The 26,467-nt window shown below is 41.1% G+C and overlaps 1 protein-coding gene across 6 annotated transcripts in view; it reads right to left on the reverse strand.

The window, feature by feature from the left end:
* Positions 1 to 7,551: 7,551 nt before the first annotated feature.
* The window catches only part of LOC138615581 (leucine-rich repeat and fibronectin type III domain-containing protein 1-like protein), a 178,130-nt gene continuing 159,214 nt past the window's right edge, over positions 7,552 to 26,467 (reverse strand). For all 6 annotated transcript variants that reach the window (XM_069689323.1, XM_069689342.1, XM_069689333.1 and 3 more), the window contains 2 exons: positions 22,469 to 23,603; positions 7,552 to 8,430 (listed from right to left, as the gene is read on the reverse strand). Coding sequence is in view for 1 of the 6 variants with exons in the window: in XM_069689342.1 (XP_069545443.1) it covers positions 23,596 to 23,603 (8 nt within the window). In the remaining 5 variants the exon portion in view is untranslated. The remainder of the gene's footprint in view (positions 8,431 to 22,468; positions 23,604 to 26,467) is intronic.

Raw genomic sequence — 26,467 nt, forward strand, 5'->3', positions numbered from 1 at the left:
TGCAGTGGCGGTCAGACGGCTTCCAGTCTTGTGTTTGTACATTTCAAAGACAAGAAAATATTTGAACAGAAACAAAGTAGGTTTATGATGAAGTGAAACAATCCATTTGTGTTTTTCTTTTGTATGTTCCCTACTTGTTTATGGCGTTGTGGGTGCTGGGAAACAGCAAAGGGAACATCCTGAATATGCCACGCGTCTGTTTCAGGCTGACACATACCTGACTTGGATCCTTCAGTTTGTTTGTATGTCTCTGGACAGTGAGAGGGAGCTACAGCATCCAAAAGAACACTCTTTTATAACCACTGAGTCATCATGCCACACTCGCCATATCACTAACACCACATTATGACATTATGAACAGCTGCAGACACTAAAGGCATATTCTTTTGTTTTATTTCTCTCGCTCTCACACAGTCCTACACGAACTCCAGAACAGATGCACATTCCATATTAATGATGTAGGTTGTACCACGGAACATCCTGTTGTGCAGTTGTGACACCACCAGATGTAATATGTAATGTCCCACTACTATGACAGGGGTGTACACAATACATGTGGCACAAATCAGCATGCTGCTTTGTTGGACAGGTTTTCCTGCTGTTTCTTCACATACACATTCAGATCACTGCAGCCCCCTGCTTCTTCCTGACAAATGTGGACAAACACTACATGGTTTGACAAGATTTAGCCCCAATTAAGCAGAACTTTGCATACAAAATATTTTGTTCAGAATCCAACCATCATGTTTTTCCTTCGTGGCTTTCTCACAGCAGCTTCCTCATCTGGAAAATTTGTGCTGGGGTAGGATGGCAACTTTGGGTTTAATTAGTTGAACAAAACTTGATGAGATCTTGTGGTGTGCATCCAACCTAGGATAAAACCAGAGGAGAGCTGAATTTTCAGTTATCTCTGACTGTGAGCTGTCCTCATTAAAACACATCTGATGGTTGTCTGCAGAAGATTAAATGAAAAACACCATGAGGTGCTCTTTTTATAGAAACTGAGCTCAGCTGATTTTTCAACAATTGCCCTCATCACCCGTGCTCCCTTTATTGGTAGGTTGTCACTAAAAAGTCCACCCATACTTTTTTGATGGTTTACTTGTATAGTTTACAGTCAGAAAGGCAGAGAATTAGGTTGCCAAGTGAGAACAAAACTACAAGGTTAGGGGTAATTTATTACTTTACTGAACCAGCAGCCTGACTTAAGTGTAATGGAGGCGGGTGGCCGGAAAGATGTCATTTCATTCAGTGAGTCATTCTCTCCCTCTTTGAGTCTGAGTCGTTATGAAACACGGAGACACCTGGTGACTCTGCGACTCACTTTGGATGAATCTCATTTTTGGTGGAGTGTTAGCTTCACTCCACTGTGAGATATGTGTTATGGGCAGAGGGGGAGAGAGGGGTGGTTTAAAAAAAGAAATGAAAAAATGTCAGCTCCTCATCAATTTTTTACTTACTATGGACAACTACAAAGAAGGTGTTGGCATACTCCATTAAAAATATGAAAGTACTTACCCCTCATATTTAATCTCTGGCGTTGTTTGGGAAATTCCAACATGGGCAAAAGGATGGATCCTAATGGAGCTGGGGCAGGACAGGCTGGAAGATTCTCCAAAATATCATCAGCTTCAAGTCTTTCCTCCTGTGATAGTTTCTTAGAATGAGGCTAGGACAGTTATGGATGAAGGAAGGTCATGGTCATGAAAATATAATGCTTAAGCTTGGTTATAAATGGGGTATTTGGCTTGCTGAGTGTTATTTGTATTTGAACAGAGTTTTCTGTTTTTTGCTGAGAGCGCCAGCAGGAGAGAGAAACCTCTTTTTTTTTTTAATTGATTATGACTTGTGTTCGTTGTCACGAAAGCATCCGTAGATCCATTGTATTAGTCATGACTGTGAAAAATGAAAGCAACTAAAAAAAAACACCTATTTTCAATTAGTTTCAATTTGTTTTTCATTCCATGTTCTGTCTTAATGTATTCAGACCGATGTGGTTGAATTTAGTAACTTCCAGCTCCGGCAGTGCTCTGACTGTGTGTTTTCCTGAAAGCCATGCATATCCAGTATCTGGTGCAGAGTGCACAAGTAAAAGGAAGAAAGAAATAGGTGGGCGTTTCCTTCGAATTAACAGTGCAAAGCTAGTTGTTTATATTTCGGAGGAAAATGTGCATTTTTCTGCTGAGATCACAAATCCCAAACCTTCGTCTGTTTCTGGCTCAACATCAATCCGCTGTCACTCTGGTGATAAATACTCTGAGCAAATGTGCAGCGCTAACGAAATAAAATCTTAAAACGCAAGTCGACTTTTCTAATTGAATCACTTCCCAGCCACTGCAGGCGTTTAGATCTGCATCAAAAATGACTGGTCAAAGGGGGACGTTGGTAAAGCAGACAGGTTTTCCTGCTGTACCTGCTTTTATCTATGATGAATATGAATGAGACCTCACTTTAGGCCTTCTTGTCATCAGCAGTTTTATATGAAAAGCTTCCTCTTTGCTTTATTAAATCCCTGCAGCCATCTGCAGGCAACAGGACACATATGTTCATAAATCTGCAGCCTACGATTCGAGGAGTGTCGTGTGAGAGCGCCGTGCAATTATCCACTGCCAACCACTGTATTTATTCTTATCAGATGATGTGCAACCGGTGCCAGGCCGCGATCATCCCGAACACACATCACGTCAGAACTCAGAACGGTCGCTTAAAACTGCTTTCTGGCTCATTAGTACATTTAGTAACATATGGAAAGCGGCTGGGTCAATCGCGGCGTGAAACGCTTGTGAACGCAGGATCGTTAGTTTCAGAAAGTCGCAGATAATGGCCGATGCAGACGCCCCCCTGTTTGACATCAGAAAGGTGTGGCGGAGGGGTTTTCAAGACTACCCATCCCAACCCAACATGCCATATGTGGCTGCTGCTTGCCTTGTGTATAGCAAAAATAAAAGTATAAATGGCTCACATTTTTGGATAGTTTTACCTCCATTTGCATTTGCCTTCCCTCTAAGCCGTTTCACACCTTAAAATTACATGAAATTCCAAATACAGTTGACGGGTGGACGGCATCAGAGAAGAAGGCATAACACATGTGGGTGCAGTAATGGACTCCCCCGAGAGTGGATAAGGAGGAAACGGTAAGCACTTGCAAATGTGATTCTGCCAGACGTCCTGGCTTTAAATCTATCTTAGGATGTTGGCCACATGTCTTCCAGGGCTTTCCAGTTTTTCCTGTCAGTCCACTGAGACCGTACCAAGAGGAGAGAAAACATCTTCAAACAGATGCAGAAAACAACCAGCCTCTGAGTGTGCAGGCAGGAAAGGAAAGGTGTGTGTGTGGAGGGGGAGAGGGGTTGGGGGGGGGGGTTCACTTCGTCAAAGTTCAGAAATAAATCACGCAGTCACCCATTAAGCAGTCAGTCAAGTAGTGAAGTGATGACAAATAGAGCAAATACTTAAGAAGTCACTCAAGTGTGTAGGAAATCACTCACTTCAGTCTCTCTGAAGAGGAACTGCACTAACCTTAGAAATAGTCTTTAACAATCCTTTATCTTTATATGTAAGTGTGTCTCTGCATGTGATATGTGCACCAACAGGCCACATGTGCAAAGGTGATGAGGATTTTCGCTGTCTGGGCTGTGGAACTTTCTGTGCCTAGTTATCGCAGGTTGATGTGTATTTTTGGAAATTGTATTCGTTGTTTTCACTCGTGCAGGAGGGGGCATACTGGATCATCATATTAATGCATAGCTACTATAATTTCTTAGATTATTCACGGGGAAGACTAATTTACATTGTCGCTGAACTGAAGGTATGTCCAGGCATATTTGTGCTGTGCTAGTCATTATGCAAGACCCACAAGGTGCGTATGAGGGGACCATTATTAATTGCATACCCTTCTTACTATTGGATGTAACTTTATAACACAACGATTAATAACCTACAACTAACTCTCTGTAACAGGGCAAAACACCATAGCACACAACAATTTGTAACTGCACGGATGGGCATTTCCAGCAAAAATACGACTTCCTACCAACTTCTGACAGGAGGTACTCATTACAACCAGGTGGCAGTAAAACCAGGGGAAATAGCTAAGAACGGTAGTCTGGTATGCCAATCAATTTAAAGAATATATATTTTAACAACTATTCCATCCATCCATCATGTATACGGAGGAGCTGGAGCCTATCCCGGCTCACTTTGGGCAAAGGCAGGATTCACCCTGGACAGGTCGCCAGTCCATCACAGGGCCAACACTTATAGACAGACCAAAACAAAGACCATACAGGCCCAAGAGCAATTCGTAGAATCTCCAATTAACCCGACAAGCATGTCTATGGGTGGTGGGAGGAAGCCGGAGTACCCGGAAAGAACCCACGCAGGCACCAGGGAGAACATGCACGCTCTACACAGAAAAGGCCCAGGAACCCGAACCCGGAATGTTTTCACTGTGAGGCGACAGTGGCTGACCGCTGCGCCACTATATTCTAAAAATGAGGTCCCGTTCCTACAAACAACATGCTGTTAGCAAGCCAGCCAGGTAGAATATCAGTCTGTTTACAGGACCAGACAAATGAAATGGAATGTGAAAAAGAGAGATCAGAGATTCACCAGAAGAACTTGTGCCCGAAAGAGGAGCTGTGTCTTTTTTTTAGGTTTTAACAAATCTTTTCTCCACCCAAAAGACTGTTGTTGCTACCAGTGATGGCATCGTTTGTATGGATGGTAATTTCAAGCCAAACTCCTATTCGAAATTCGCTCTGCACTGTTAGATTTTTCTTCAAATATTCACCCGTCCAGTGACAGTAAAAAAAAAAAAAAAAGAAGGAAAAAAAAAGAAGAAGCAGACTTTCATTCCAGTTCATGCAACATAAAGATTATGAACAAAACACACACAAAGGAAAAACACAAGATTCTGAAGGAAGCCCTTTTGTCAGGTGTCGTGCTAATGTGCTTCTGCTGGATAGCGAGTAAAGGAAAAAGGAATGAATTCACCCTGAGTCTTTATTCAAGTGTTGCAACATGTATACATATCTAAGTTACTCTAAACCTGTGTAAAAGCCCAGTCATGCAAAAACAGCAACAACAACAACAAAAAACGCCTTAAACTCAAAAACTACGATGATACAAATATTTGGTCATACTGCCCAGCAATTTTGAACTACATTACATTTTGCAGCGTGCTGTACAACAAGTTCCTCTGGCTCTGTGTGTTTTGTGCGTAGATGTTTCAGGGAGGATATCTGTTCCTACCTGTGCGCCTTTATCTGCTCTGATAATTTGCTGTTGTAGGTGTAAAACAGTTTTCAAAGGCCTGTCATTGAAGGCTAAGTTTCTTAACTAAAAGTTAACCTTCCAATCTTTCTATCAGTCGTGTGTTGGCTTTGGTGTTAATCTCCTAACCAATTAAAATTATTATTATTACTTTTTTTTTTCAGCCTTTCAAGGTTTGGATTTAGCAAGCACCAGAAAAAATAAATAAATATTCATTCCGACCTTGCCAATAATTCACAGTGCCAAGGACACAGTGCCAAAAGTTCTTTGTATTTTTTTCTCTTTCAATGCCATCATGCTGACATATGTCTTTGTGCAGACTTTTTTGTTTGTTTTTTTGTGAAAATTAACTTGAGGACGTGACAGGAATTCCAAACATTCATGAAGCGTTGCCCCTGTAGAGAGGATCATCTGATTAAATTGGAGAACCTCGGTGAATAGATTTACATATTAATGAGTAGAAAAATTATTTTCCTAAAACTCCTATCACTTTTTAACGTCGTAAGATAGTTTGTATTATTACTGTGCAAATATATTGACATGAGTATTTGGCTTAATGAATGAATTCAATAACATAACTGATTACTTTTGATATACATTATCATGGTAATAAGGATGAGCGGTTGTCAGCTTAAAAGCCTCTTGTTTTATTCATACTTATTTGACGAAAACTTTCAAACACGTACTCATGCAAAGGTGACCGTTTAATAATTAATTCATAATGATAATGGTGACTCATCAAGATGTTCTCGTCTTTGTTTTTTACTCTGCTGTGTTGATTTCCCATTGTAATCATATTCACTTCGTGCTTCAAACGGGAAACATGAATCACATTTCAATATTAGGATCTTTTTTCAAAATGAGACCCCAGGTGCCCCATTTTCTGGGGCTGCTGATAGCTCATGGGATGACTGTGTTCATCCGCCTTCATCCTGTTTCCATTCCTTTTTCTTGTCTTTGATGGTGCTGCGGTAATGTTAGAGTAGTCATTCCCCTTTTCTACTTCTGTTAGGAAAGACATATTATACCATCCCTTTTATTATACCCCATCCATTCGGCTTCATGTGTATGTATGAAGACAGAAAAATAGGAAGGGAAAGGAAATACGAGTTAACAGGTGTTGATGAGAGTAAAGAAGAAGGAGACGGACGTGGTGGAGAGCTGATCTTGCACTGGCTGCCTGCCAAGAACTGAGGAGCAGAGAACTGAGGTACGGTGTAGATCTGGGGAGAGCGGAATGGAGTTGTGTAAGGCAGATTGAGTATTAAAGATGATAGAAAGAAACAGAGCAGGAGATGGAGAGATGAGTAGATTAAAAGCCAGCAGAGGAGAAAATGAGGGAGAAAAGCCTCAACAACTGGGGTGAAGAAACAAGAGGAATACGACTATTTAAACTCTCTATGCTCTATGTGCAAAGCTTTATCTAAAGATCATATCTGTAATCTTATCAGCAAATACAAAATTATAAGGGAACTACTGTACTCATTTACAGTTTTTTTTTTTAAATAACAAAAAATGAAAAGCTTTAAATTTGTTTCATGACTGAATGAATTATTAACGATACAAGTAATATTATTTTAAATTTGATTAAATGTAACACCCAAAAACTCTTATGTTTTCTCTATTTATTTAGGAAGCAATTGCAAGGGCAGTGGATCCCAATTGAAGGGCAACACACAATTTTCATGGTTAAATCTTGTATAAGAACCCTCCCGCGTATACAGTCGGTCCCACACCGTGCCACCCACCACTGCAATTAAATTCTCAACATATGGGAAACAACTTGTGGGAACGGTACTCAGCGTTTCTTTGAAGAGATGGCATTATTGGCAGCAGATAACAAGCAGTTCATCAGGCTGAGCTAGGCGGGTATAATGACCTAAGGTAGGCCGTGTTAGGTGAAGGTTTTTTAGTCACCGTGTCCGCTTACAGTTTTTACTTACAGCCACCTCTTGATTATTGAGTCTGAATAACACTGAAACTGCTGTTGCCGCGTTTATGTATTTCCATCCACTCACAACATAAACCTTCACAACCACAATTAGCCCATTTTATAGTGAGAATCCAGTCACATTCAACCTGTGGTGGAAAAACATAAACATGCATGATTATCTACACTGATAATTGTAAACTCTGGTTACATCTAGAAATGTATACCGTACATGGCAATTTAAAACAGATTAATTATAGCTATGTATCTCATGTCTGGCAGACAACTACAGTGGAACTGGAGATGGAGATAAAACAAAGCAAAGCAGCCAGTCTAGGAGAAGGTCATCCATTTTTTTTGTTTTATTTTATTAGAAAATATCCACACACCATAAAAATTACATGTACAAAACTATAAGATTTGAAATTGCTTTATGTACACGTACAAAAGATAAAGCCCAAAGAAAAAGTGAGAGGAACACAGGAGGGGAAAAGACAAAGCGTTTGTACTTTTTTTTTTTTTTTTTTTTGGGTGTGTTTCTTCTGGGATGGGTCAAAAGGTTCAAGGTTCTCCGTCAAGTTCTTGTTCTACCACCTGGTGTGTCTGCAGGGAACTGTAACAATCATGATGGTAATGAACGAGGTGACACTGGGAATGTGGCAGCGAGTGCAGTTATGCAGTTACGTGCACACACTTGAATAGGAAGCACACATCCGACAGGTCATGTGTACGACGTAGCTCATTTACACTCATGAGAAAAAAAGCGTGAAAATCATGAGGGAGATTCTCTTATGCAGCGCCTGATCTGTTTCTGATGACTAATATATCTAGGCTGGCACACACGGAGATGTGACTCTGTAGGGACGCAACGTAAAGTGAGATGTGACCTGTTTTCTGTCTAGCTGTGTGCGCGTAAACGCGCTCCGCGGTGATGATTAAAGTGGTAACGAAGATGCGTGGGCCTGGATGGCGGCAGCAGAGATGTTAACAATGCAGGTTGTCCCGTAATATACAGTCATACAGCGTTTTTCTTCACACTAAACTCTTGTGACTTGCAATGTAAAACTCTGTACTTGTAAACGTATTCAGTGATGAATGTGGAGATGATGATGTTTCTGATGAGGACGGATGTGATTTGGTACCCTGCTACTTTTAAGTTGTCTCTCTTAATGGTACATTTGTCTTTCTCGACTTCACACGTGTGTCTTTCCTCCTGATCACTGGGTCTGAAACAAAGAGAGGAAGAAATATATTAATTTGCATGTACAACTTTGTTTTGCCGAGAAAGAAACAAATCAAACCTTAGTGGTCTGGTCTGATGACCAGAGGAGTTTTGAGTATAGATCTAAAACTGATTAAAAACCTTAGAGATGCAGCATCCAAAATCAATGACTTATTTTTCTGATGCAAAAATGAATATCTGCAGATTCTGAATTGTAAGCCGTGATTTGTCAACACCTGTTACCACCATATTTTCAGCCTCGGGCAAAAAAAGAAATGCGGTGTTTATCTGAATAACTTTGCGCTTTGTTTGTCAAGGGCAAAAGGCCTGAAGTGTAAGTGTGTGTGTGTGTGTGTGTGTGTGTGTGTGTGTGTGTGTGTGTGTGTGTGTGTGTGTGTGTGTGTGTGTGTGTGTGTGTGTGTGTGTGTGTGTGTGTGTTTCTAAACAAGGCCACAAGACCAATATTTTTTCATTTCCTTATTTTTTCTGTCAGTAGTGTCTCTGTGGCTCAGATCAGGCCAAATCAGCAGTTGATTACTCTTTGATTTGTAAAGAGCACTTCATTCAGTTTAATTTGAAAAGGAATGGCCATGACAGCTTCTTGCTGATGAGAAAACATCTGCGATCCATGAACTTCAATTATATTGACCGTCTCCCCATTTTGAAGACTGGCCGTGTTAGACCAGACTGCACGTATCACACTCTTAACTGTCTGACAAACCAGGTAGGCGTCTGTAAAGTCACGCCAAACCCTACCAATTGCCACCTTTGTCATGTTCAGTGCTGTTTTCAATACTGTATGCTGAAACTAATAAGATACAAAAAGTCAAGTTTCTAAAAACGTCTCACAAATTTGTTCAACCGTCTCTGCATTCTACTTGCCCCTCAAAACTGTTAAACATGTCAAATAAAAACCCCTGAATCCAGAGGTACCTGCAAAACTACAAGAAGCAGACTTCTTGAGCCCCCTGTTTGAACAGATTAATAATTGCATTCTGCTAAGTGACTATAGATTTATGGGGAAAATGTGATGGAAGGCAGTTTGCCGGCTCACCATCCTCCCTGTTAAACTCGAAAAAAATCCCTCACTGCTGGCCTCATTAGTACTGTAATATGAGCATGCTTAAATGATTATGTGCCACATTCAAAGTCGTCCTCGCGAAGGGAAACCTGCTACTGTTCTAACTGCTGGTTGGAAGAAAATGGGAACTTTCAAATGTCGTTGGTTAAATAAAAAGTGTTTACTTATGGACAAAACAAATGTCTTTAACTTTGGCAGTTTCAACAAGCAAGAGAAGAAAACCTTTCCATCATTTGGTGAAATCTAGAAAAGTTACAATATAAGAGTAGATCAGAATATAAAAAGGAGGGACAGCCTCCAGGAATGGTCAATGAACTTAGCACTTCTCAGTCTCTTTAAAGCTCTGTGATAACGAGCACAACCTCAACACCAACACACCATAGTTTGGAATTGGGAACCTTGAAGACTCTTATTTAGGCTTCTTGCTTCTTGAGACTAGAACTTAAAAGTTTACAAAGTTAATCTTTTACATTGAAAAAAGTCTTGACATAGAGCTTTAAATTAGGAGACGGTTTCCTAATGAGCCCTGGAGTCCAAGAGAAAACCATTTGGTTCTCTGTGGCAGAAAAAGCACATTACAAAAATAACGAGGGCAGATAATGTCCCTTTTTAAGAAAGATTTATATTTTAAGATACACTGAATTTGCACTCTTCAGTGAAGAAAGTTATAAATGTTTTTTTTTTTAAAAAGAGGTGGTTAAAGTGGTTGCGTTCTGTTATGTTGGAGCAACTTTACATAAATACAAGGAATATGACAAAAATATTGCATGAACTTTGATCTATCCGTAATCGCATATATTAAAAGATAAACAGTGGACTTGCACATGATAAAAATCACACTGCAGCTACGCCAGCAAGTCCTGCACAATAACAACAAGAACAACAACACAGCCCCAAGGCCACGTTCAGACCGACATTAGCACCACATTAACAAAAAAAACAACAAAGACAAACCCCTCATCCATTCTACTGAAACCACTGCACGGTGGGAGTGCATGTCGAAAGAACTCGGACAAAAAAACACTAAATTCACAGGGCTGAACTGTTGCTGCAGTGCGATGCATTGGCAAGTCAGCGAGCACACGTTCCTTGTGATTTAATTGGTGTAATTATGCGGGCATACTTCATTGTCAATTTAAAATATAATACAAATGCTTTCTTCTGACTCAACTCCCTCTGAGAGTCAAATTGGCCTGTTGAGGGCCCATTTCAAGTGTTTACAGCTGACGTCACCGCTGACACTGCGGTCAATCACTTAATTACTAAGTGGTGGAAATTGGACAAATTTCATAATTGTTTCATGACAGAGCAATTAATTAGCCACTGTTCCTTATAATTGCCCGCCCATTTCAGTTCGACACATAGCGAGAGTAGAGTTATGGCAGGACGTTAGCACTCCTTCTAATACCTTGCTACATCCAATGGGGGCAAACAGACTGACGACCACCACGAGGCTACAAAGCCCTCTGAACATTGCTTTAGTGCCAACCCGTCCTAATCTATTGCAACATGAATTCTAACGACTGCGGAAACATGGGAGATCTCTGATTACTGCCGATTGGTTCACTTGTACCCTAACTGACATGTGACATGTATTTTTTTTTATCATACTCGAACGTCCTCTGATGAGTATTTAGAATATGTTTAATCCTATCGGAGCAATGATAAATGGACATGACTGCAGTTTCAGCAAAGCTGAAGTTTTGCAAGTGTCTCCATCTTGGATGGTATTCCCCAAAGTAAGTAGAAAAGAAATATAACAAATTTATTCAAAACATGTAATGTAATAATCTATTTGGTGTGAGGGTTTAGCATGGATCCCAAAGTAGACTACCAAAGACGTATCCCATAAATGTCTGTTATAAAGAAACAAATCTAACGTTTAATGTAAAATAAACATCGACCACGTCTTGACAAGATAAACCGACAAACCTTTGTGTAAATCCAAACAAGAAAAACAATCCACCAAACGTAACCTTTCTGTGTGGTATTACCCTGTAGTACAGCAAGCAATTAGCAGCAGCAGAAATAAGTAATAATAATGAATAATTATAGGGCTTTGTTTAGCTTGACATTTTAGAACAAAACCTGGTCTCCCAATATTAAACTTCACTCTTGTTACTTCAACACTTTTATTTGCGTAAAACTTTAAATCTGCCAATAAACCAATAGGGCACCACTCTAACTCTAATCTCCAAAATCAGCATGCACCAGTCTTACCATCACCTCATTCCCCCAACACAAATAAAACGGCATCAGAAGATATGTTGTTAGGCCAACAAAATATGACAACCAACATTTAGTCCAACTGCGATCCCATTTTCTCTCCTGCCTGCACCATGAGGACATGTTTTTTCCCGCCGGGAGATAAATGGAAGTCCCTCTCGTTGACAGATGTGTAAAAGGTTTCATAACCACCGATTTATCACATCAGTACTACAGGATGCAATTATCAGATTTCTAAAAGTGATGAATATACAATCACATTATACAGAATATTGAAGTACTTGCGTAATGTAAAAGAATGATGCACTGCATCTTCACTCTGTGTGCCAACCCTACTCCAGCTGGAAAGAACACTATACTGTGCAGTTACAAGCCTGAAATGGTGTTTCCATTTAGGACTGGGAAGACACAGATGTGGCCATTTACAGTGGGTACGGAAAGTATTCAGACCCCTTTAAATGTTTCACTCTTTGTTTCATTGCAGCCATTTGCTAAAATCAAAAAAGTTCATTTTATTTCTCATTAATGTACACTCAGCACCCCATCTTGACAGAAAAAAACAGAAATGTAGAAATTTGTGCAAATTTATTCAAAAAGAAAAACTGAAATATCACATGGTCATAAGTATTCAGACCCTTTGCTCAGTATTGAGTAGAAGCACCCTTTTGAGCTCGTACAGCCACGAGTCTTCTTGGGAATGATGCAACAAGCTTTTCACACCTGGATTTGGGGATCCTCTGCCATTCTTCCTTGCAGATCCTCTCCAGTTCCGTCAGGTTGGATGGTGAACGTTGGTGGACAGCCATTTTCAGGTCTCTCCAGAGATGCTCAATTGGGTTTAGGTCAGTGCTCTGGCTGGGCCAGTCAAGAATGGTCACAGAGTTGTTCCGAAGCCACTCCTTTGTTATTTTAGCTGTGTGCTTAGGGTCATTGTCTTGTTGGAAGGTGAACCTTCGGCCCAGTCTGAGGTCCAGAGCACTCTGGAAGAGGTTTTCTTCCAGGATATCTCTGTACTTGGCCGCATTCATCTTTCCTTCAATTGCAACCAGTCGTCCTGTCCCTGCAGCTGAAAAACACCCCCATAGCATGATGCTGCCACCACCATGTTTCACTGTTGGGATTGTATTGGGTAGGTGATGAGCAGTGCCTGGTTTTCTCCACACATACCGCTTAGAATTAACGCCAAAAAGTTCAATCTTGGTCTCATCAGACCAGAGAATCTTATTTCTCATAGTCTGGGAGTCCTTTATGTGTTTTTTGTCAAACTCTATGCGGGCTTTCATATGTCTTGCACTGAGGAGAGGCTTCCGTCGGGCCACTCTGCCATAAAGCCCCGACTGGTGGAGGGCTGCAGTGATAGTTGACTTTGTGGAACTTTCTCCCATCTCCCTACTGCATCTCTGGAGCTCAGCCACAGTGATCTTTGGGTTCTTCTTTACCTCTCTCATCAAGGCTCTTCTCCCACGATTGCTCAGTTTGGCTGGACGGCCAGGTCTAGGAAGAGTTCTGGTCGTCCCAAACTTCTTCCATTTAAGGATTATGGAGGCCACTGTGCTCTTAGGAACCTTGAGTGCTGCAGAAATTATTTTGTAACCTTGGCCAGATCTGTGCCTTGCCACAATTCTGTCTCTGAGCTCCTTGGACAGTTCCTTCAATCTCATGATTCTCATTTGCTCTGACATGCACTGTGAGCTGTAAGGTCTTATATAGACAGGTGTGTGCCTTTCCTAATCAAGTCCAATCAGTTTAATTAAACACAGCTGGACTCCAATGAAGGAGTAGAACCATCTCAAGGAGGATCAGAAGAAATGGACAGCATGTGAGTTAAATATGAGTGTCACAGAAAAGGGTCTGAATACTTATGACCATGTGATATTTCAGTTTTTCTTTTTTAATAAATTTGCATAAATTTCTACATTTCTGTATTTTTCTGTCAAGATGGGGTGCTGAGTGTACATTAATGAGAAATAAAATAAACTTTTTTGATTTTAGCAAATGGCTGCAATGAAACAAAGAGTGAAACATTTAAAGGGGTCTGAATACTTTCCGTACCCACTGTATATGTAAATTCCTCAAGGTATTTTCTGTTTTGCTTCATCATTTTGTAACCTGCTGAATCGTGCTACCACTTTTGTATGTTTTCTGTCTTTCTTTTCCTCATTTCTTTGCATCTTGCGCCGTGAATGTGCACCATGCATCAAACAGTTCCAGTTCTGTCCCGCGGCTGAGATGCAGGTAGAGCTTGTGTGTGGCAGCAGAGAGAGAGAGAGACAGAGAGAGACAGAGAGAGAGGCAATTGTATGTATATTTATATATTGATGTTATATTTCAACTCATGCTGAGCAGTACATTTTCAGCGTTCAATTCGCTTTGGTTTCTCCAGCTATGCTGACACTCTCTCTCTCTCTCTCTCTCTCTCTCTCTCTCTCTCTCTCTCTCTCTCTCGCACGCTCATTTGAGTAGCAACACAGTTGACTTCTACAAGTCTGTGTATCACTAAATGTCAGCCGGTTTCAGTAGCTATCATGTTAAATTTTTAACATGGTTATAAATATAAGCGCCGCTCCCGCATCTGAATCGCACGCGCTCGGTGCCAATTAACGATTATTCAGCTGTCCTGAACCAGAAGTAAATCCGTCGGTGTTGCAGTGTGCATTTATCTGACAGATGTGCTGTCATTACAAAAAGAAATGTCTAACGGCAACAAAATGAATCGGTAAACTTAGCACTGCTTCTGTATTTAAGTAGTATTACCACTGTTCATGGTGGAAATGTGCTGACATCCGTTTTATAACTGTTGGTACGCTTAATATTTGAAAGCTGGTATCATTCAAAACTAAAATTATCCACTTATATTTTTTGCTTTAAAATTGACTGTGTGTGATTGATAAGGGTGGTGGTCTATACACTTTTAGTATCACAAATCGACAGCAATGCTTTTAAACAGCTGAATATGCTGCTGACCTTCACAAACTGCCACTGGATCACTGAAAACAAGATCTTTTGCTGAACAAGTCCCGCTGGTGCTCAGTTGTTTGCATACCAAACAGTTTTTTGTTTTGTTTTGTTTTGTTTTTTTTAAACATTTGGCAACACAGTCCCGAAAATGAGTTTAGTGCTCAACACAGACCAGAAAGTGCCATTTTATTTTCAGGTCTATTAGTATTCACGGTGTTCCAGATCAGGCTCCCGGGTGGACAAAAGGGCTGAAATGCCAACTTATCCGCATGACTGACACATAATGCCGACCTCTCCATCACTCACATATTCAAAGGAGGGCTCACTCTTGCTCATCCTATACCACGCTGTTTAGAAGTCCCGAAAGTAGGATCTCTATTACCGCCGAAAACAAAGTGTCCTTCTTTTTCTTTGAAAATGACCAGTGGTGGAACCGGCAGGTAGCCCAGCAGAGAAAGATGGAGACTGGTGGTGGCGGCGATACAGATAAGCGCTTGGCAATATGGGTCAAAAAACATCATGGCGATACGCTATGCCTGTCTCGGTATTGTCTTCTACAAAGTGTGCTAAATGTTCCATTCTCAGTCAAAGCGCTTGTATTAAAACGGAGGTCAAAATAACATGCAAAGGCAGGGTTATCTTCTCCGTTGGAAATGAAATGTCAATAAAAATGTGATAAATAACCTATTGTAGATATAAGTAGGCCTTTTCCAGACAATTCTTCAGTTGTTTTTCAACAATAACAGACTGACGTGCTCCAGTAAGCTCCTCAATCCCGGTTGCCAGCATTTCTGTGTTATAGGTAGCCCTGTTGCTCCTCACTTAACCCAGTTTATTTCCTATATTCTTTATTACAGCTGATAATTACCTACCGTACATTCGATCTTAATTCTGCTCAAGAACTCACAACTCTCTCCTTTCGATCAACTTTCTTGCTAATCCCGCAGCAATTTACAAACTCTCCAGATCCGCCAGTAAGTTTAGTTTAGCGGTTTGAGTGTGTGTCCCATGTTAAGTCATCCCTCTGCCTCCCTTTAGCGATCATGGCGCATGTAATACATTTGGTTTGTTTGCTGTGATGGAGTCGAGGCTTAGTGAAACGGAAGCGCGACTCGGCATCATGGAAGCCCGATTGTTGGCTGCGATGGTTTGGCCGGGCCCCAGTACACAGACAGACGGGGCCAGCGTAGCTCGTACTCTTACCCCAGCAGCTACGGAGCAGCCAGGGAGTGAAGGCGGCAGCGTGGCTGTCTGAAGGAAGCTCTGCCCGAAGCAGAAACCACCAACCGGCACCGCGGGGCTGCACCGACAGTGAGGGAGGAGAGACGCAAACGCTGACGTGGCTTCAGACAATAAACGCGTGATGTCACGCAACATCGAACTACATCAAAGTAAACACATTGTATACTCCCTATTTCATTTTAAAATATATGAATATGCTTTAGAAAGTCAATTTACCAATGCAGGCAACACTGTGCATTGCTTGCGACAGTTTTATTTAATTTTGTTTTGTTTTTTTGTTTGTTTTTTTGGCCAAAGTAGGTAACGCATCAAACTGTTATGGTCTGACCCTAAAATACCACTGCATGGCTGCTTCAAGAGCAGCACTTGAATGAATATTCATGACAGCAGAGAACACAGTCGCCCTGCGATGCACTCAATTAAATCTGGACAAAGGAAATACACTTGTCTTCTTGGGAAAAATGAAACAACCCTGGATGATTAGGTCCGCTACTCACTGTTTTATAGGCTTTAATTTAACTAGGCTAAATCATTCCGTTTTCCATTTGTTTAGGCCTTTTTGTCTATTGTGAAGAGTGATACAAAGGGGACGTTGAAGAAAGAAAAGACAAAAAAAAAAAGGCAGTTATTACAAGAGAAAACTTAGCTGACTCAAGAATATTTTGGACATAGAAATGACTGCTGGTCTGGTATCCTTGTCCTTTTAATGACAATGGGCTTTATTCACAGTGCTGCATATCAATTCAAGTCATTAATCTCAGGAAGACATGCTCAAGTAACTGGTGTCTGTATCAGACTGCAATGTAGTCACACACACACACACACACACACACACACACACACACACACACACACACACACACACACACACACACACACACACTGGTTTAACAAAACCCATATTCAGTAAGTTCACTTAAATACAAACTCGCAAACAAAGACGGATCCATGGCAGGTCACAGAAGGTTTGCACAAAAGCTGCATATGTCCATGTGCTGACACCTTTATTCAACTGAGCGCATCATCTCCCTTGCTGTCAGGATCTTGATTTTTTTTTTTTTTTTTTCTACATCTTTTGAAAGAGGAAAATGAGCCACACAATAAACACCCTCAAAAAGAAGCATTATGTGCATGCGTTGTGTCAGCTTTTATTCGTACGACCATGTTTTCTTTCTGAGGGACCAGAGACACCTCGTACAGCTGGAGCTCGATACACACCGAGTAATCCTCCACACATCCCACTCACTCTTCTCCTTCTGTTTCCCTCTCTATACCGTTTTCTTCTACTTCTCCCCCTCCTCCTTTACCCTCGCCGGTCGTCTTCACATCGCTCCTCCTCCATTTTTTAATCCTTGTGTGTTTTTTTTTTCCTTCCTTTTTTCTCTTCCTCCTCTTTTCTTTTTTTTTTTTCTTACTAAGCTGCTTATCGTGTACAGCCTCTCTTCCCCATTTCACTCTCCCCCCCACCCCCCAACAGTTGAGCTGAAGAAGCCATATTGGCGTGATAACATCATCGCTGGGGCATCCATACGTACCAGAAAACCGTGTCAGCCTATACTGTACAAGCACATATATGCTCATTTTGAATTATCTCAGTGAAACGTACTTCTCTTCCTGTTTCTATCTCCCCCTCGTATAATCCATTTCTATTAACATTTGTCCTCCCTTTTGTTACATTATCTCCCCTCCACTACATTTGAACCATCAATCCTGTTTTTTTTTTCCTTTTCTCCCCACTTCCTGTCCTGCGTTTGCGCCTCATTCGCACTTTCAACTTTTCTTTCTCTCTCTCTCTCACGCGCACACGCACACGCGTGCTCCCTGCTCACAAAACATGAATGTATACGTGTTCTCACCTTTTCTGCTTTTGAATCTCTTTTACTCACTCGCATGCAAAGTCGTGTGAAATCTGTGATTTTAGATACATACAGTGAGTGAAAGTGTGTTTGACAGAGGCCTTCTTATGAATGCAGGAATGTATGCGTGGCCACATCTAGCTACATCACTGCCATGTCAACTACCAGATGTGACACGCTGCTTAAATCAAAGTCATAGCACAGCACATCAGCCCTGATGGTTGGAACTCATGGCATCTCCTCTACATTAAGATCAGAGTGACAACTGCAGTGTATGCTTGTCTTGCTATGGCCTCCTTACGTGAGATAAACTCAGTGGTAGCTGGGAGGGACTTACTGCTGCAAAATGATCTCGGACGGATGCTGTCACACCGAGTGAATCAAAACCGTCCTGGAGACGAAACTGAAAACACATGCAGCGTCAGTTAAGTGATTACCGATCGTTGCATGTGGCTATGGGAGGCAGTTAAAGACATTTTCTTTACTGATCTTGACATAAAGTAAACGTGGAGTCACTCTTTATCATCTGTCATAACTGAGAAAAAGTATACCATTCACATCTTTTTTTGTTAGACATGATATTTTACAGCCAGCAGCTGATTTGCTCGGCAATACAAGCGAACTGCAATTTGATTTGGTGCACATTTATCCTCCTCCACCGTACAATACTCCCCGTGTGTGTGACCAAGACGGGATGGACATAATTCAGTCATAATAACAAGCCCGTGTGAGCACTACAGTTCACTGCAGATAGGAAGGAAAGAGTGCCGTGCTTACTAGGAGGAAGGGACAATAAACAGTGTCAGGGAGGAGGCAACGATGTATCAGTTGTCCATCCTCATCATCATCTAGGCGGGCGCACAGCATCTACCAAGCTTCATTCAATTCATGACTGAGCGAAGGAAAGAGAAATGAAACCTTGATTTATGAGTAGAACAGGTAGTTTTCTCCAGCGGTAAGATCTCGATGTAAATTTGAATTACTTTCCCATGTAGCCACGCAAGTGTCAAACAGGTTGTATTGGAGAGGCGTGCCCTGATGATACGTCAGCGTCGCTGAACTTGTTAGCGATCGCATCCACGCCTGTCACACGAGTCCAGCAAAGCCACAAATCAATCTGACGTGCCAGTTTTTGTCGTGAGGCATCACAGATATTACAGCACATCTGCTGTTATTCATCATGTGATGTTTTGCGACAACAGATAGAGATAGAGCTAACAATGTGCAGTCCGGAGAGGTCACCATATCCAACCAGCGGGTTTTTGATAACATAGAAACAAATGATGGCTTTAGCACACAGAGCTGAGATTTAACAAAGCCATATGGGTGTTGAGTTTAATACTCCGAAAAATATGGAATGAAAATAATACATGTTTCCTCGCCATGACAACCACATAACAATCATAACAAAGGAAATTTATATAATCGAATGTCCTCGCTGTCTGTTCTCCTATTACCACTTCATAACTCCAGTAGAGCAACTATATATTGTTATTTGATGATTAGGTATTGTTCGTAAATGTCCGCAGTATTCATCATTACAATACTAATGTTGTAGCCAATGAATTTGCCACATATATATAAAAAAAAAATCGAATGCATCCTAAACTGCATTTTTAATTGCTTCATGTGAAAGGAAACAACAGAAAGAACTGCAGAGGCTGAGATAGATGATAGACCAGTATACTACTTCAACTGAGAACCACTCAGTAAGAGAGCTATTTTTTTTCATATGGGATCCATTTTTATACCATGCTTTTAGTTTTTGTCTTACATTGTCCCTCCTTCTCTCTCGCTCTCTCTCTCGCTCGCAAGAAATAGACAAGAAGACTCAACGTTCATACCCGTGACGCTGTTCTGAGAGGACACTCAGTTAGACAGTCAAAGGTGTATACAAAGTGATAACTGTAAAAGGAGTGTCCTTGATAGCAACTCTGGTCGTACTGTTTGTGTGTCAGGCCACGAACACAGATTTGAGTGATTTGTTACTATTACTGAATGAGCAGGGAAAGTGCTTGCACCATTTTGTTATTGAAATGTAAAATAAAGTGGGGATAGTGTCCTCACTGATTGCCTCTACAACATAACATGGCCTTTTAATACTGGAGGAAATTACTCTGTCCACTCAATACACAGCAAAAAACACTATTGGCTCATTTTCTTGATCCATTCACTTAATTTTACAGAGATGCTATCAGCATCATAGGGGTGTCGTCCATGAAACCAATACCAAACAATGACAAAAAAGTACAAAATGGAGTCTTTTTTATTTTGTAAAAAACAATTTTCAAACCAATTTGTTTGCAAGTGTTTGTTTGAACGGGAGCACTTGAACCCAGAAAACAAAATCTGTAACCCTGAAACATCCATTATCATTCGCCTCTTCTGCTTTTACTTTTCCACCTTTCAGTATTTTCCCATTCAGAGATCACCCCACAGAATTTGTTTCATGCGTGTTTGTGTTCCAGAAGCTCACACTGAATCAGTTGTCTGTGGTCAGACTAAAAATATTTCCATTTTCTGTGAAATGTTGTCAAAAAAAGTTCCGATATATCAACTAGACTTTCAGTAGTTATTCGGGGGGGGGGGGGGGGGGGGGGGGGGGGGGGGGGGGGGGGGGGGGGGGGGGGGGGGGGGGGGGGGGGGGCAGCCTTACATAAACAGTTCATCAGGTTCTTCTTTACACAGAACTGCTGCTAGGGTGAAGGATTGTTTGTTGACCCGTAAGGTAAACAGCCATCGATGATTAGAGTAATTCATGCTAATTGTATTTCACGGCAGTAACACCACGGGCTTAAAAGCATTTTACATGTTTTAATGGACATTTTGGCATAACTTCCTTGTTTGTCTACTGTCAGAACTAGCAACTCATGTTCTGAGCTGAAGACATTGCAAAGGCCGCTGACATAAGACCTCGAACCATGCATACCACAGTTATTACAGTTATTACAGTGTACAAATATCCTGACTGAACATGTAAGCTTGCTCTCACTTGTGGAGACCTCTGATCTCTGTATAGTTTGAGCCCTTTAGAAAAACGCCTGTGTGATTGTACAATGAACTCACAGAAAGGCATCTCGGTTTTGTCTGCTGCTTTTTCACAGAACAATCCACGACAGACTTGGTGTCAGAAGTGGGATCAACCATGTGAATCGACACCGACTCGGGGCTGACGGGAATGCTGTGCACTGTCAGGATTGGATCCCATGGCCCCAGTACCTCCCCTTCAAAACTAGGGTAGAGAAGTGGGCTCCTGAGGCCTCGGCCGGGGTTGAGACACCGCGCCGATACCAGGGCTCGACCGGGAGTCTTCAACGGACAACCAACATGCTTTCTGGTGAGTGAGAGAATAATAGTTTTCTGGTACGCTGAGGCATATGAGCGACGGCTCACTAGGTTAGGTGCAGGCAAATATATCAACTAGACTTTCAGTAGTTATTCAGCAGCCATGCAAAAACAGTTCATCAGGTTCTTCTTTACACAGAACTGCTGTTAGGGTGAAGGATTGTTTGTTGACCCGTAAGGTAAACAGCCATAGATGATTCGTGTAATTAATGGTAATTGTATTTCACGGCAGTAACACCACGGGCCTAAAAGCATTTTACATGTTTTTTTTCTAAATGCAGTCAGTTAAGTGTGAATAGGTAAAATTAACTTTGTACGATTGTGAATTCTTTATAAGCAAATTGTGGAAAGAAAATGACCATTTATTCCCAGTAGACAAACTAAAACTATTATTTGATTGATATCTATTGAAACAAGTTGGGTGCCAGTGACACAACATTGCAAGGGGCAATTGAAAAGTGCAAAAGATTGACTTTGGGCGTGATCATTCAAATCTGCTGTGCTGCTTTTTCATTTCCACCAATCTCAATGTCGTAATGGGACATAAGCTTCTTTTGTAATTAAACGTCAAATGAATTTCAGCAATTCTCCATCCAGTGGGGAACAATATCTCCAAAATTAGCCCAAAAAAACTAGAATGCACTGTTGATTACCTCTAATAAAAGGGGTAATTTTAATTTGACAGTGAATGTCTCTCATGCCTGGGGACTGAATGAGTTCAATTCTGCAGCTTAACACATCAGCCTCCATCCCAACTGACTAACTAGACATTGCTGACCCCCCTCTTGTACAGGCAGAGTCCATCCCTGAGGGCTGTGCCGTTCAGTCATAACCATATCCTCTCTCAGCATATCATATTCTCCACCACTATTTAATCACTGCCTCAGGCCAGCAGGAAAAAAGAAAAAAAAGAGACATCTGATGGACACAGAGGTGTATGAGATAAGCAGTGACTCAGACAATGAAAGAGCAAGAAACAAACAGGAGGAAGGGTGCAATTCCTGTTGCCTGTTGTAATATCGTCACAGAGTAGAAACGAAGCAGATCGTTCAGCCAGGCTTGTTCTCTAACTGTGGAGCTGACAGCAGTTAGATATGGCCCTTGTTAAAGCCCTCATTAGGTTACAGTCCACTCGTTGCAGGAGGAGACACGGCACTATCTAAGTGTGTCTTCAACTATGGGGCAGGACCCGATATTGGTGGACGGTCCGAGGTGACTGCTTTGTGGGTTACCATATGTCGCACCAATTAATGAGCCCAGGTCTTTGGGTGTAAAAACTGCTCATTTGGCTCTTTGTTTGGTTGGGTTAATGGGCTAATTAGCAGATTACTCACCTGTTCAAGTGGGCCTGTTGAGATGTGAGAGAGGCTGTTAAAGGTCCACAAGGTCCTCACCAGTCCCTTCCAGTGGAAAGCAGTCGATGTAGGGCCAGAGCAGTAGAATACACAGATTACACTGATAACAAGCCCGAGTGCTTCAGCACAGTTCAGTCTGCATCAGAACACTGTACAACTCCAGTTAAGGCTCCACTGGGTCCAGGTGTGTTCAGTTCTGTCCGGGTCAATCACAGTCAGTTCAGATTTTTCTTTCTGTGCTTTTTTATAGAGATAAAATTCTGATCAAGAGAAAACAGGGTCCGGTCATGGTTAAGATCCTGTTCTAGTTCAGTTCAGCCAGGATCAGCTCAGCTTCCTGAATTGCTTCAATCCACATGGATAAATAGAGTGGAGCCACTTTGAGCCAGCCTTGTGTTTAGATTTAGAAACAGCTATCATTGTTTAACATATGTTCATATCCAAAACCAGAGCCGTCCCGACACGTTTCTGTGTGACAGTATTCCTTTTCTGTTTGTGCAGTCTATCATATTGTACATCCAGGTTGAATGTGATTATCAATGCATCCGAAATTGCTGATTGCTCAGCCGTTTGTTTTCTGTCTCTTTTCATCATCCATGAAATCAGTCCATACATGCTGATGCCACCCCAAATGGTGGGAAGTTAATTCATATGTTTAAGTTGAGATGCATCCATGTGCCCCTCTATGTGACTTTTCAAATAAATGATTTACTCCCAGTGTCTCCACCTCCGCAACGATACAGATGTTCTAAAAGAGAAAAGGCCCCTCCGTTAAAAGTGATGAGGACAATCACACTAACAGCTGGATCCCTGCAACAACTGGCCAGTCAACAGCCAAACCAGACCTCAGGCCTCGACACGGTTGTCCAATCCAGACATGAGAACGGGGATTGAAAGTAAGCCAGACAGTACAGGTCTAAAAACCCTGTGATTTGTCATGGAAACAAAGTAATGGGCACACTAAATAGGAGATGCAGGGAGATGAGCTATAGGGCCTTTTTTGTTTTTGTTATTTTTTGTTAGTTTTTGTTTTTTTTCTTCAGACTTTTCAGCAGCTTGTCCCCAGCGCTGACGTTCATTCTCCACATCTGCTCAGAACAACAACATCAGGGTTCTAGAAGAGAAGGAGAACAACAAGGTTTAAAAGGAGAACATTGAAGATGCTGTATAAAACTGGAAGGAAAGGCAATTTATGCAAGAATAAGAGCATCTGTTATAAAAGCCAATATTTAGAAAAAGGAGGGTGAAAACAAATAATAAACGGAATTTGAGGGTAAAATAAGACAGAAGGATAGAAAATCGAGGTTCTGGGTAAAACTATTTCATACAACAGAGGGCTGGGACACAAATTCATGAGATCTAGAATTCACCAGTTGGGACAAAATTAAGATTTTGAAATCCTCTAAACATGTCTTGGGAAAGCAGAATAAACATTTAAGGGGATTTGAAGTCTTTTGTTTAGCATCTCAAGTTGGACTAGACTTGATCCAGGCCACGGGGCAGGATTATCTCTAAAGAGAATGTTTAATTTGTTTTCATAGGTTCTTCCTTGATGTAAAAAAGTTAGAGAAAAGCAATGAAAATATTTTTATTTGTGACCTCCTCAGGGTTTACTGAACAAAATGAAACAATGTTAAACTGGAGTGAAGGGTAATGTAGGAAGTGAAGGAGCATGTATCATGTTTTGCTTCTTTTTCTTTTTTTTTACCCCTTGACATTGGTGCTGACATCATACCCAGCTTGGAGCCAGACATTTGAAAAGGACAAGGTTCACAACTGTTTTGAGCAGTGTTTTTTTTTAAGGTTGAAGATGTAGTGACATGTCTGTCGTCATAGCCGAATGGCCCTGAAAGCATCCAGTTGTATAAAAGATAGGTTTTTCCAACATGACTTTCAGCCCATACGACCATTTAGATGCAAATGCTGGGTATTTTTAGGCATAAAAGACGTTTGGCTAAATTTGGGGAAAGGTAATGGTTTGGACTAAAAAGACTTAAATCCATGTCATGTGTTAAAGTTCCTTCTTCCTTAAACTTATGTAACTTTTGTCGCCATGAAGACGGTAAACAAATGTTTAAAAAAAAAACTGTCCTCCCTCGAAGCAGCAGTCTCATGCACCCAAGTCTGCTGCTGTATCAAACCATCCACCTGACCCGGCTCATGATAGCAAGGAAAAATATCCATTATATGGACGTCATCTGAACATGTGTCACTTCTCCTGCACACCAGATTGCCCTTATATATTTCTAAACTTAACTGTGGGTCATTATAAGCTGTTTGCACAGAAGACCCGTGTGGTCATTCCTTTAGAGGAGGCCACGTTTTTTTTATACAGCTGAAAGGTTTTCTAATGTCCCTTATAAAATTCATTTATATATCTTAACTGTCTAACGTCTTAAAACCAGTTTGTTTTCTTATGAGAGCTCTTTGAGAGTGTTTAGTCAAGAGATGTAGTTAAAGCCTTTTATAAGCACAGTTTGCTGACAGGAGAGAGAGCAAAGATGGGTGATAGCTTAGAGAGCGATGTACGTGGCTTTACTCGTGGCAGTTTATTGCTGCAGCTGTTACTTGTAATGCGTGTGTTTGTCGGTAAAGCATCTTTTAACTGTGTTTGTCAGGAGGAATATTTCTTAACTGCATTTATGTGCAGCCAGTGCTTATTGTGTCAGTTTAAGAATGACGCACAGTCTTGTCAATGCCTGATTCTGTATCTATCTGTCACAACCACTGCACATCTCCACTGTGTTCAACTCCATCATGCTCCCCTCCCCTCCCCTCTCCTCCTTCATCACCCTCTGTGCCATGCAGATGGATGAAGGAGCTGAGGCGATTGTTAGAGGAGAAAGGAGCGGCTGCTATGCAATGGTGTAAACAGACCGTGAGTGGTTAGGGATAGAAAGGACATAAGGAATACAATATCAGTAGAGACACAAAGGTTTTATAAATCAAAAAAACACAGGAAGAGAGAGTTGGATAGAAACGGTCAATATAAACAGAGCATCAGAGAGAAAAAAAACAATGTGCCAGCAGAAAGGAGATGAAGGGAGGGGAGGGAAGAGCACAGGATGAGAAAACCTCTTTTACTTTTTAATAATCGGTTACTCTTTTTAATCCTGAGAAACCACTCATCAGTTTTTACGTATACTCCTTCCTCATTTATCTATAAATAATATCACTGTGGGGGATGATCATCAGCTAATAAGTTATAACTCGACATTTCTCAGAGCCAAATGTCAAAGTCCAATAGTGCTGTCACAGAAATGAAAAGAAAACCCGGGAAATGTCAGTGAGAGTTTACTGAAGCTCAAGCCCATGTCATCAGATAGCCTTTTTTTGTTTGACCAACAACCAAACATATCCAAAACACTTTACTACCATATACGATTTTAAAAAGCTGCAACTTCTTAGAAATGACCAGCTTTAGGCGGGAGAATATTTTTAATGATTACTTTAGAAATGAGTGAAAACATGACAACAAATGGTTAAATACCTAATGGAATAAAAAGACACGTATGTCTTGAATTACATGTTACAAGTTTACAAGTTAAACTAGTGATGCTCATCAAACTGGATCTTTCAAGGGGATTTTTTATTACATTTTTACAATACAGCTACTTGGTAAGAGGCTGAGTGCCGACTCTTGCTTCAAACACAAAGACATTAGATAGTTTTGTGTTTGGCTCCCGGAGTCGCTGTTGAAATCACTCAACAGGTTTATCTTTACAAGCAGAATCTTTTAGTCCCTCAGTTTTGTCCTCAATGAAAGAAAATCTGTATTTAATGCAGATGCTGTCACGTTTGCGTCATGATTACAACGGTCGCGTCGATGTGACGGCGTTAGTTTTGGACGTTACCGTCGTGACAACGCCTGCAGCAAACGGCAATGGCACACAGGCATGTCCATCAAAATTCTGAAATTGTGTAGACTTCATAAAGAAAACTTTGACTTTATTTCCCCCTCAACTTTTACATTTTTTT

This window comes from Brachyistius frenatus, unplaced genomic scaffold, assembly GCF_029030835.1.
Source record: "Brachyistius frenatus isolate BFR_SWC_R1_liver_20210118 unplaced genomic scaffold, ASM2903083v1 Contig_1, whole genome shotgun sequence".
Taxonomy (NCBI): Eukaryota; Metazoa; Chordata; class Actinopteri; family Embiotocidae; genus Brachyistius; species Brachyistius frenatus.